The sequence below is a fragment of the Tachypleus tridentatus genome, chromosome 10, assembly GCF_004210375.1.
Source record: "Tachypleus tridentatus isolate NWPU-2018 chromosome 10, ASM421037v1, whole genome shotgun sequence".
Taxonomy (NCBI): Eukaryota; Metazoa; Arthropoda; class Merostomata; order Xiphosura; family Limulidae; genus Tachypleus; species Tachypleus tridentatus.
In genome coordinates, this window is record NC_134834.1 from 169,357,104 (window position 1) to 169,369,949 (window position 12,846).

Consider the following 12,846-nt stretch of genomic DNA (forward strand, 5'->3'; position numbering starts at 1 on the left):
TCTAAATAAGTATAAGTGTAAACTATTAACAAATCCCAAAAAAAGAGGATGAAGCAGAAGGGATCTGATTTTCTATTTGATAACTGTAACTAAACAAAATTGATGATTATAAAAATTATGGTTTGTCTGAGCAATGACAATTTTATAGTGAGTAATTTATATTTAATTTTGTACTTTTTTTAAGGGATGGTGGATAAAACAGTAAAAAAAATGTTTATAAAACATATGTCATATTTGTCACACTAAGGCAAATTCAAGGTTTTTAAAAATATTTTCATATAAAATTAAGAACTTAAAACTTGTATACTCCTAAAATGTGATGATTAGGCTAAGAAATATTTTACTATACAAATTGGTATAACATAAATAAAAACTAGTTTAATAAAATTTTGGATGTAAAACACTAAAACCTTGTCACATGCACTGAAGAATACCCATGGTGATAGGGTTAATTAGGATACAAATTTTACATTTCTTTGCTGCAAGTCTTATAGATTTAGTTGCTATTATATTCCTTTTGTCACTTTAGCTCCTTGTGGTTTGTTATATGATATTTGTTTCTCTACTTTCTTTTCAAATTTTCATCAGATCATCAGAGAGTTTCCTTTTCCTGCATCATTTTTTTGCAGGATTTTCATCCAGGTTCTCTAGCTCAGGCAAAGTATACCAGCAGAAGCTGGTAAGGGTTTTAGCATTTCAACTTACACTGATGGTTATTCTTTTGGAGAAAACAATATGTAATTTTTATACTCTTGTCCTGCCTCCTACATCTGCTGGGAAGGAGATGTGAGCTATCTTCTAGACCTTACTGGAGAAGAGTATGTGGTAATAAGCATTTTGGGTCTTTTTTACTCTTTTGATGACTCTTTTGTTATGGTCAAATCTTCCATGTGGACTACTGGAGATTTATTATAGTAAAAGAGTAAAACATAAAGTGGCAACTCGAACATTTTCACATGCACAATCATTCTATTTGAATAAGTTTAAAAATAAACATCTTCATATTTTAGTTGAAAACATGATTCAACACTTTGAAGAGACAAGGACACACAAGGTTTGTTTATCATCTTGAGTAAATAAGATGTGTACAATTAGAAAATTGTGCAGTGATGCCATTAAGAAAATCAAATTCCAAAAACTTAATTCCATGGCACCTGGATTTGTGTCTCTATTAAAATTCATTGTTTTGTTTTTAATAACATGAGATTTAGGTCTAGGTGCCATGGAAGAGAATTTTTTGGAACTTTTTTTATAAATTGTGCCATTACCATCATGTCTTTCTTTATTTTCTGAAGATGGTGGATCATTTTCATCATTGAAGCAGGTAGAGTGTCTTTCTCTCAGTCTTTAAAAATAAAATTATTATGTATGTGAAAATGTTGGCTTTACCATCTTATTTTTTATTTTTATTGAAAATATGCACAAGAGCTGTCAGTAATGTACTGACTTACTTGGAATAAATAGTTCTTCTGAGGGGCTCTTGGCTTTGGGATATTTAGTTTTGACATACTCTTCAGTCTTAATATCTTTCTGCTTCTTTCTAATTCATTTGCTTATGCTTTTGGGATAAGGAAGTCAAAATATCCTTCAGGAAGAAGAAGTAAAAATTTATTTATTACTTTTTTTCTAGATTTTTACTCTTATTTTTTGTAGTTCCAAAAATGTCAGGAGATTTGGGATTTTCCTTGACTGATATTTACCTGGAAATACCTCATTTTCAAATAGAAAATATTAGGTTGCTGTGGAAGTTTCCTTAACACGGCCTTTGGATGATGATGATGATGGATACACCTTAGTGTCTTTCTTCATTTTCTGTGTCACTCATTCACATATCTTTTGTTTTACTGCAGTTTTACAGCTGTGACTTCATTTTCAATATGTTCACCTTTGAGCCTGTGTTGCTGGTGTACTGTATATTTTTTGCAAATACTCTTTCTGGGGATTGTCAGCTTCTCATCAACGAAGGATCATTCATCTTTAGATTTTTCAGTGGCTTTATGGACATTTTGGTAGTCTATGCATCTCAGAACGTTTGGTATGGGTATTAACACTTTTATTTATAAGCAGAGAACAATGTTTCATCCTTCCTAGGCCATCTTCAGGTTAATAAAGAGAGAGTTTGCAACTGACTGTTGCTGGGCACATTTCTTAGGGGCAGGAGTATAAAGAGGGAGATTACATCAAAACTGGCCATTAAGGCTTTATGGTTCAGTTGATTAAGAATATATTTAAAGTTAAGAGGAGCTGGCTGATGTTGCATATTTAGAAAATGCCCACACTATATATTTACTGAGGTTGTAGTTAAATGATTCATAGTCAGCATACTGGGTTGTAGTGAACAATCAGGTTTGTGAGGTTTGGGGGTGCTGTATAGTTGTGGTGTACGTGAGTCAGTCTTTCACAGGTAAGAATAAGGGTTTTCTGACATTGTGTTGGTTTTTCATTTGTAGTAATATTTTGTTTAATTGGCATTCATGTGTTTTTATTGGATTTGTGTTTATTAGTTTAAATTTGTTTGTATGATAAGATGTTCAATTTTTAATGTATTAATTTGTGTTCATTATAACCATAGCATTGCCTATGTCTGTTTTTAGAATTTTGATGTTGTTGTCTTGTTTTAAGTTGTTTATGGAATTAATATCTTTTTGTGTGAGGCTGTTTTTTAATTTTCTTTTCTGTGAAATTATGTTGATGGTTTTGTGTAAAAATTATTTGAAAAAGTTGTTTAAGATACTCTTTTGAGGTGTTTTGAAGAAATAGATGTTACAGGTCCACATTTTTTGGCTGTGGACATTCTAAGTCAGTCTTAGGAGAACCCTTATTTTTAGCTTACTCTTCTCATTTACTTCTTCCTATGATCTTTAGATTTGCTGGCTTCTTTTCATTGCTGTACTTTGATGAGCTCAATCATGATATCCATATTTGCATAAACATTATCATTTGGGGTCAGTTTCATCATCACTTTGGAAACATCTTCAAAGATTTTAAACATCCACATTGTGAGAGGGATATTCTAGTTCTGTGGCTTCTTGACTGATGTTTGTTAGGTACTTTGTCCAAGAAGCTGAAATTTCTTCTAGAGTGCCTATTCTTTTAGACTCTATTCCCGGTTGGAATATAAATCATATTGAACTACCTTCTGGAGTTTGTGCATTTGACATATTATATTCTTGTCTATCATCAACTCTTTGGCAAATTTCTTCTCTTTTCATGTTTTTAGATTCATTATCACATTGTTCCATAGTTAGTTATGGATCTGCCTTACTTGCCATTTTCATATGTCAAGGAAGCTACTAATCTCCCCATATTGCTCAGAGATCCGTGCCTCTTTTTCATCTTCACATAATCCAATTTTAGACTGACGTGATTATATTTCTTGGCTTTTTCCCTGCATGAACTTTCAGTGACTTGTCCATTCTGTCATTTATCATCCCTAACATGCTTTCTTTTATTTTTTGTTTCAAGCAGAAGACATTCTGAATTTTGTGCCCTTGATACCTCAATTACCTAGTTTGTTTTTCACAAGGCCCTATACTTAGACCTTGTTTGTGCCTTTTGATCTAAACTTGCACTGTGACGGAAGGTCACCAATATTTTTTTTACATTTTTGGTTACCTACCCATATTATGTATATTTTGATACATGTGAAATAAGTTGTGGAAAATGGGAACAAGTTTACACCCAGGCTTCCTATAACCCTTTGAATCTTAGTTCAGTTTTATGGGACAATATATTGAAGGTTACACATTATCATTGTATATTGCTTATTATTTTTAATGGCTAATGCTATAATGATATAAAAACATGTTTGCAAAATTTTACCTTCCAAATTGTACCACTGGAACTTTTCTGAGGCCTTGGTACAGTGCATCATTTTAACACACATTCTCAGTACTGAACCTATAGATAGGAGATTGGAGAATTGTGGGTAAGTTAATATACCCTTTACAATGCATCAAACACATTCAGAATTTGACGTTACATGGTTGTTGACAACATGAGAGCAACTTAAAAGGTTTGAAATTTAAGTTTTAAAAAATGTAAAATTTAATAAATGTATTGAGAAAAACACTCAAACAATTTAGCTAAATAATCTACAGATTTACTGTTTTCAAAAGTAAGCTTAAGTCTCTTGACCACATATGGAGAAAAATTAATTAGATATTTCACATCTTTGTCATTGAAAACAAGGTACTGAGAGCAGGAGAATTATTAGGTGGCCTGAAAACATTTGTTTTTGAAACAGGTTTCTCTTTGATATAGCTCATAATTAGAGAACAAATTAGGTGATATTGAGATCTATTTTATATAAACATAAACTTTAATAAGTTGTTTGGCAAAATCAAAGAAAATAACTTGATCAGATGATCTCTAAGTTGTCATGTTAACCAAACTCTTTATAGGTCAAATACAATCAGATGGTGATACACAAGTTTTGTATAGAAAAATATGTTTTAAACTTGATAGATTGGTTAAGTAGAGCTATCTCACAATTTTTTGTGTGTGTGTGCTATAATTTCATCTTTTTTTCCACACACTAATTATAAATGAAAATTTGAGAATCTTTGTTATGGCTTATTTGTTGGTGGTGATGGTTAGGAGCCATTTTCTGGGTCACCACTATTATTTTTACAATGTATTTTTCTCATTTAGATGAGAACACTGTGACTGGAAATCTTGTTCAGAAGTCATTGCCTATCACAAGAATGGTTCATGTTTCAGGAGCAGGAAAAAGCAGTTCAGGAGTAACAACCCTAAACAGTAGTTCATGCAGTATTATGTCCAGCCAAAATACAAAACCATTGAAGCAGAATCAAGCAACTCATAGTTTTACAGGTCAGCAGTTTTTATATTTTTATTTCCATATCTTTTGAAGATTGATCTGTTTCAGTCAGCTACTTGTATCTTGTGGCATGTTTATGCAAAATTTAAATACAAATAGAATGTATAAAAATTGCAGAACATTGATTTTTGCAAAATTACTGTTCAACTATAGGTGATGGAAAGAAGATTTATCACACAGTATTTTTCTTATTTCTTTGAGCCAAGTCATGCTAAAACTATAATTAATTGCTTCATCCTTATTTATTTTTTAGATTTGTTCTTTAGAGACTTAGTTTGGAACACTAGTACTTAAATCTTTTCCTGAATAAAGGTAGTTCTTTATTCCTAGTTGGGGTTTGATATCTCATGAAATTTAATGGTATTTTCTCAGCAGTATAACTTACAGAGATATTAACCTATAGGAGTTTGAAATTCTTATGGTGTGTATTTAAACTAATTTGTATTTTTACCTTATGCTTTTATTAATGTAGGATTCTGTTGTTGAAAAACAGTATTGGGGATTTTACTGTTTTAAGCTCTGTAACTTAGTTGACCTTGGAAAAAAAGAAACCATATTTTTCTATCTGTGAAAAACAACTGATTAGATTCTTTACCGTAATGAATTATTTTTATAGGAGTAATGGATACCAAGTCTGGAAATCTTGCTATTGCAGAAGATCAGAAAGGGGAATTAAACTTTTCACATTCTGTAAAAGACCTCAAGGTCAAGGCATCAGTTGTAAATATTCCAGTTGGTGATGAAGTAGTTGATTCACCTGTACAAGGTAATAAATTTAGACCTATGCTTACTTAGCAATGTTCGAACTTGTTCATAGTAATATTCCTTTGCCTTGAATATTCTAGTTGTTGCATCATATATATAAATACAAACATTAACACAGTAGAAGAACAGCTTGAGGTTTTTGTCATGTCTGCTCCCACTGTAAAGCCACTAAAATACTGGAACATTGTTATAACTATACTAAGAGGTTACATGAGTGTGGTTTTGATTTTAAATGAGAATGTTCTTGAAAGTCTTTGTACATTTTTATGTTCATAATAATACTTTTAACCTTCTTACATTCAACATTTTGATAAATAATTTCAGTATGATACATGTTTTTATAGCAAGTATTGAAATTGTTGTTTATTTTGGTTTTATGATGCTTCTTAAGAGAATCAACGTGTGTGTAACATCTTCCTGTTAAGTATTTGTAAAACAGAAAGTAAGACTGATCAGTTATAAATAACTGTGAAGGTACAGATTTCTTACTGTACATAATATCCTTAACCCTGACATACTTTAATAAATACTACGGAACCCCTCTAAGTGGCCACCCTCAGATTCGGTCACCCCTTGAATGTGGTCATTGATTCACAGTCCCTTTTTCTGTTTACATAATCCCTAATTATGTACAGTGGAACCCTTCTAATCAGGCCACCCTGTAATCGAGCCAGTTTGTCTCAGTCAATAAGGTGGCTGCTTTAGATGGGTTCCAATGTAAATGTTTTATTTGTGTTGGAATTTTATGTAAACATGCTTTATTTTTAATAATAAGATACAACAGATTTGATGATGGCATATACAGTCATGACACTCACACATTGCTTCTCAAAACATCATGCTGTATATGATATGCAAGTTGACAATCTTGAAATTCAAATAATATCTAATATAAAAGATTTGTTATATGTGATGCACATGTTCTGCCTTACTGTGCATGTCACAATGTATTTATTATTTTTCTATTTAGCTGGCACTGTATGCATTTGAAATTAAATGGTGTTATCAGACTTATAACTACTCTTGAGATTACTGTGTTTGGGAAACTGATGGACACAGTATTATGAAACTTGGTGTGTTGACCAGTTTCATCATACAGAAAGTAATGTACAAATTCCAGTGACTTGCTCAAAACTTTATCCTTATGGTTTAAGACAATGGTTTCATCATTTTACAAATTCCAGTGACTTGCTCCTTTATCCTTAGTAGGTATCATAGGTATCATATAGTGTGATTTCCACATGGTCAAATTGGTCTAAATATTATAGAAAAGTATAAGAACTGTCCATTTTTAATATAAATTGCACTGAAAGATATGTTTTGAATTATTATTATGTGATTGCAAAAAAATCAATTGAAACAAGGTTACATTTTTTAACACTTAGTTATATTATTAAAAGGTTAAAACACAAGTAACAATGTAATATTTATCACAGAATCATCTGTTTTTTTCTTTATACATGAAATTTACACACTCTTTGTCTTGATTTAATTTTTGTTTTCTTTTAATAACCTAAGGCTTTCTGTTTCTTTCTTACTTACAACAGTTTAATTCCTGAAACATAGTCTAAATGTAGTCATTTAAACTGTAATGTTTATAATAACCCCTTCTTAAAAATGTTTTTGTTGCTTTCCTCCTTCATTTTTTACTTTCAATCTATCTGATAAATACTGATTAAATTGTAGTCTGCATAAAAAGTATTAATTTTTGAAATATTTTCATAATGTTTTAATTATAACCAGAAGCTATTTAGCCTGATAAGGTAAATTGTAATGAATCAAGATGTAAAGACGTTTGCTCTGATTTGGACTTAAATCATTGGCTTAAGCTAGTATTCTGAGGCCAACATTCTACCAGCTGAGTTGCTAGAACCCAAAAAGTTGAGAAGATAATGCTTTCCTTACCATTTTTGTGTATAATATTGTGTCAAAACAAAAGTTCATTTCATTTCTGAGACTTAACATTCTGTAATGTAGCTGTACAGATAACACATGGTTCCTCTTTATTTTAGCTTTCATTTAGTTTATATTTAAGTTTAATTAATGTGGTTGCAGTAAGCATTTATGTTCAAACATGAACTCAAGGTATTTTACTTCAATTTAATTATGAGTGTTTAACTTTCACTCATTGCTAAAGAGTAAATTTTCATAATTTTTCTCACTTTGTTTTTATCTGCCTAATAGATGGCTCTGAATCACCAGTATTTACAGAATCTGATGCAAGCAAAGGAAACAAAACATTGAAGGTTGATGATCAAACATCTGTGGAAGAAGAAATAAAGAATAAGGAACCTGTTGGTGTCAGTACATTAACAAAGACAAAGGTAAGCAATAAAGAATAAGGAACCTGTTGGTGTCAGTACATTAACAAAGACAAAGGTAAGCAATAAAGAATGAGGAACCTGTTGGTGTCAGTACATTAACAAAGACAAAGGTAAGCAATAAAGAATAAGGAACCTGTTGGTGTCAGTACATTAACAAAGACAAAGGTAAGCAATAAAGAAAGGGATTCTGTTTTCTAATTATAAATCAGTCTGACCCTGATGCATCAGAAATGTAATGGTTTATTGCATTTAGTTGGTTTATTTGCTTTTGAATAGTTATTTTACTTCTGGTATATCAGTTCAAAATTATGGATAGCAATATGCAGGTAGCCCCTTGTATGGCTTTGCATAAAAGGTCTGAAAGAGACATGTATGATGTCAGTGTAGTTAATTTGTCTGATATGAGTTTATTGATCTTAATTTAGTAATATAGGCTAGATTAGTGAGTCTTTAAATATTTTTACTTAAAGTTGTTTATAAAGTAAACTAGTCATCTTTAAATTCATCTCCTTATGTGATGATTTGCTCTGTGTTATGATAATTCTCACCACTATTGTTTGGAATTAGAATCAATATAAAGCAACTTTTTTTAGTATGGATAGGAATAGGAGATCAAACTGGAATAGAGGAAAGTAGGGGTATTCTTAATTATAAGCAACATTACATGAAAAATTAGGAGAAAGTGAGCTGAGCACCCCCTCCCAAGTAGTAGTGTGGAAGTTTCCCTGCAGGAATATATTATTTTATTTTTATAAACTCTTTTGAGTGATTGTGACACATTTGATTGTTAATTTACTTATATTTCATGAACATCTGTTTAGTTAGATTTTTTCATAATTTTTCTTTTACAATATTTATATTAATTACCAAAACCATGCTTTATAAACCAAGTAAATAGAAAGGCAAAAACCTAAATTTAATTCAGTTTTGAAATTATTTTCCATGAATTACACACAGTAACCCAAACAATTTAATTTTAATATTATGCTTCTCTGGTTTGTCACTACCTAATGTGAATATATACTTAGAAAAGATGTGTGAAAGGTTACTGTATTAAATGAAAAGTATTAGTGGAACTTTCCATTGGTATGATAACATTTCAACATGTTCCTGAAATTTTATGTAATTTTTCACATGGGTCATTGGCAACCTGATGCTTACTAATACATAAAAAAATGGTCTGTAAGTAAGTCCCATTAAAACAGAGAGAGAGAGAGAGGAAGTAGTGTGTCAACACTACAAATGTGTATAAAGTATATATAGAAACATTCAGTTTATATATTTGTTACAGTTGAAATTTCATATGATGTTTTAGGCCTTTTTGAGTCTAATTGTGAGACATAAAAAGTAGAACTCAAATGTAGAAGCAGTAGACAAAGGGAAGTAGTACCATCCAGAAAAATATATTAGTGCCTTTGACACCCCCACATCAAAAGGCCTGGTTTCTTAAGTCTATGGCAAATGTCTGTTAATTGAGAGTAGATGGTAAAAGATTGTTTAATGACCATAATTTTGTCATCCGCCAATGAACAGGTTGATTTATGAAATGTGTATTTGTGTATAATATTATACTTACGAGTTGTTTATCTTCTATTTTTCAGAACCCAGAATATGTCACAAGTATGGGGAAACAAATGATTTTTCCAAAAGTTATGAAAACTTGTTTTTAAGGCTTCACTTATATTAAGAAGCAACAAAAACTTGACCATTAGCACTTATTTCTTGTCATTTCTCCATGACAGATAATGTTTTATTTTATAATGCTTTTTTATTCTGCAGGATGCTCAATATTTGTTCAGTAAATATGCTAATTTATGAAGTTTGAAAGTTATAATTTACATCTCAAAATTTTGTTATAACTTATCAAAAGTTAGGTAATTCTAGGAATTAGCTTATGTTTTAAATTTGTGTAATTGTCTTTTACTTTGATGTAAAGTATTAAAAAGTCATTGTGTGCTTTGTTGTAATATGCTAGCATTGCTTGGTAATTCAGGGATATATGTTATATAGTTCATTGTAACATGCTAGGTAGTTCAAGGAGATATTGTATGCCTTGTTATAACATCCTAAGCTGTTTCAAAGATCTACTGTATGGTTTGTTTCAACATGCCAGAAGTAGATAATTCAAGGAGCTGTTCTATGACTTTTTGTAACATATCAGAAATAGATAGTTCAAGGAACTATTGTAATGTCTGTTGTAACATACTAGAAGTATATAGTTCAAGGAGCTGTTGTATAGTTTGTTATAACATGCTTGAAGGAACTATTGTATGGTTTGCTGCAAATGCCAGAAGTGGATCATTCAAGGAAGTATTATATATTTTGTTATAACAAGCTTCAAGTAGATAATTGAAGGAGCTATTGTATGTTTTGTATAACATGCCAGAAGTAGATCATTGAAATAACTATTGTGTGTTTTGTTGAAACATGCCAGAAGTAGATAAATGAAATAACTATTGTGTGTTTTGTTGTAACATGTCAGAAGTAGATAAATGAAAGAGCTATTGTATGTTTTGTTGTAACATGCCAGAAGTAGATAAATGAAAGAGCTATTGTATGTTTCTATAACATGCCAGAAGTAGATAATTGAAAGAACTGTTGTGTGTTTTGTTGTAACATGCCAGAAGTAGATAAGTGAAATAACTAGTGTGTGTTTTGTTGTAACATGCCTAAGGTAGATGAATGAAGGAGCTGTTGTGTGTTTCGTTGTAACATCCCAGAAGTAGATAAATGAGAGAGCTATTGTATGTCTTTTATAACATCCCAGAAGTAGATAAATGAGAGAGCTATTGTATGTCTTTTATAACATGCTAGAAGTAGATAATTGAAAAGCTATTGTATGTTTTTATAACATGCCAGAAGTAGATAGTTGAAAAGCTATTGTATGTTTTTTATAACATGCCAGAAGTAGATAATTGAAAGAACTGTTGTGTGTTTTGTTGTAACATGCCAGAAGTAGATAATTGAAGGAGCTATTGTATGTTTTTTATAACATGCCAGAAGTAGATAATTGAAATAACTGTTGTGTGTTTTGTTGTAACATGCCTGAAATAGATAATTGAAAGAACTGTTGTGTGTTTTGTTGTAACATGCCTAAGGTAGATGAATGAAGGAGCTACTGTATGTTTTGTTCTAACATGCCAGAAATTAGGCCACCTTGATGTCTCAGTGGTAAGTCTGGGGGCTTTAATTGCTAAATAATGGGCATAGTTCAGAAAAGTCATTGTGTAACTTTGTGCTTAATAACAAACAAAAAGCTAGAAATTAGTTTAGTCATCATTTGTTTTGACATGCTAGGAATTAGGTGGTTGAGAGTCATTATATGCATAGTTTAACATGCCAGGAGTTAGTTCAAAGAATTATTATATGCTTTGTGGTAAAATGGAAAAAGGTAGATAGTTTAAGGATATTTGCATGCTTGTACTTTATTTAAATACATCAAAAGTTAGTTCAGGAAATGATTGTATGCTTTGTTGTAGCATGCCATTAGCTAGGTAGGTCAATGAGTTTTTGTATACTTTGTTGAAACAGTTCACATGTTAGATAATTCAAGGAGTTATTATGTGCTCCACTGCAATTGTTTAGTGCTGTATAACTTTGTTACTCATATTTTCTTTAAATAGTTATCAAAATCAGAAAAGATCATAGATTCAGAAAAATTGTCATCTTCAGTACCAGCTTCACCATCTTATTCTCTTGAATCATCTTGTTCTTCAAATTCTATTGTCCATCAGCCAGTGTCTACTCATAGTCAAGGCTTTGTTCTTGCTCCAACCCCAGCACAGTTACGTAGAGCCCCAGGTAAATCTCTCACTACCTTAAGTCCCTCACCCAAGTCTACATCTGGTCAGTCAGTACGTCCAATACTTCAAAAAGAAGTAGCTAGCCCCAGAAAACCGATCCTAAAACGCAGTTTGGACGATGGAATGGATAAGTATGTTTCCTGCATTTGGTTGTATTATAAAACTAATTATCAGCAAGTGTTAAGTGTACTAGAGTTTTCTTATTTATTTTAGACATAGCACATTAGGAAATACAATATTTTGATGTAAAAAATGATTGTATTCTGTAAAACATCATTAGATTCTCAATATCTAATGCGTATTTATCTTTTTATGCTGTAAAACTCTTGTTGTTTTCTCGTTATTGTTATCAGAAACAACTGAAACAGTTATATTTTGGTTGACTCAAGAAAGCCATCTTTCATCATTATAAGCCTAAGCATTTCAGATTTTACTTTCCAGGGTCATTTGTATCTTTATCAGCCTTAATTATTGTACTTTTGGGATATTATGTAGTACCACAAACATCATGTTCCTAAATAGCCTGTGCATTATGTAATTTTATAGGGTTACATGAGCTACACAGTTGTCAAGTTTTTTATAACTTGTGTGGTGTGAATGCCAGTTATAGACTGTTAAAAGAATAACAAAACAATAAAATATAAGTGTAAACAGATGTATACTGTTATGAATTTAAAGATATTTAGGAAAAACAAATGTTGTTCCTTATTACAATTTGAAATTGTTTTAGAAAGAAATGAGAACAATTGTAGTGATCACATATCCTCACTCGACCTGCTGCTCTTTTCAAGATTGCTTGCATTTATATTGGATAATGTCAAATTTTACCTTTTAAAGTGTAGAAAATCCTTTGCTAATCCAGAATAATCAGTGACACAGATCATTTTTCGTAGTGTGATGAGGAGTCACAATCTTAATGCACCCATGAAATTTGTTACAATTCCAATCACACTTTACACTGACAGTTTACAAAACCTGCAAAAATTCTCTATCTCCCCATCATAAAAAATTGTTTCAAAGTAATTGAGGATTTGGACCAAATTTGGGCAAGATTATCCCATACTGACTTGCCATCATGTGTAAAACCTTTATGCACAGTAGTCTATTAGTT

The 12,846-nt window shown here is 31.2% G+C and overlaps 1 protein-coding gene across 1 annotated transcript in view; it reads left to right on the top strand.

Annotated features, from left to right (window-relative positions):
* Positions 1-12,846, top strand: part of LOC143230884 (uncharacterized) — a 103,022-nt gene that overhangs the window by 68,169 nt on the left and 22,007 nt on the right. Inside the window, 4 exon segments of the mRNA XM_076465177.1 lie at positions 4,654-4,836; positions 5,460-5,609; positions 7,793-7,932; positions 11,556-11,866. Of these exon segments, the coding sequence (XP_076321292.1) occupies positions 4,654-4,836; positions 5,460-5,609; positions 7,793-7,932; positions 11,556-11,866 (784 nt within the window).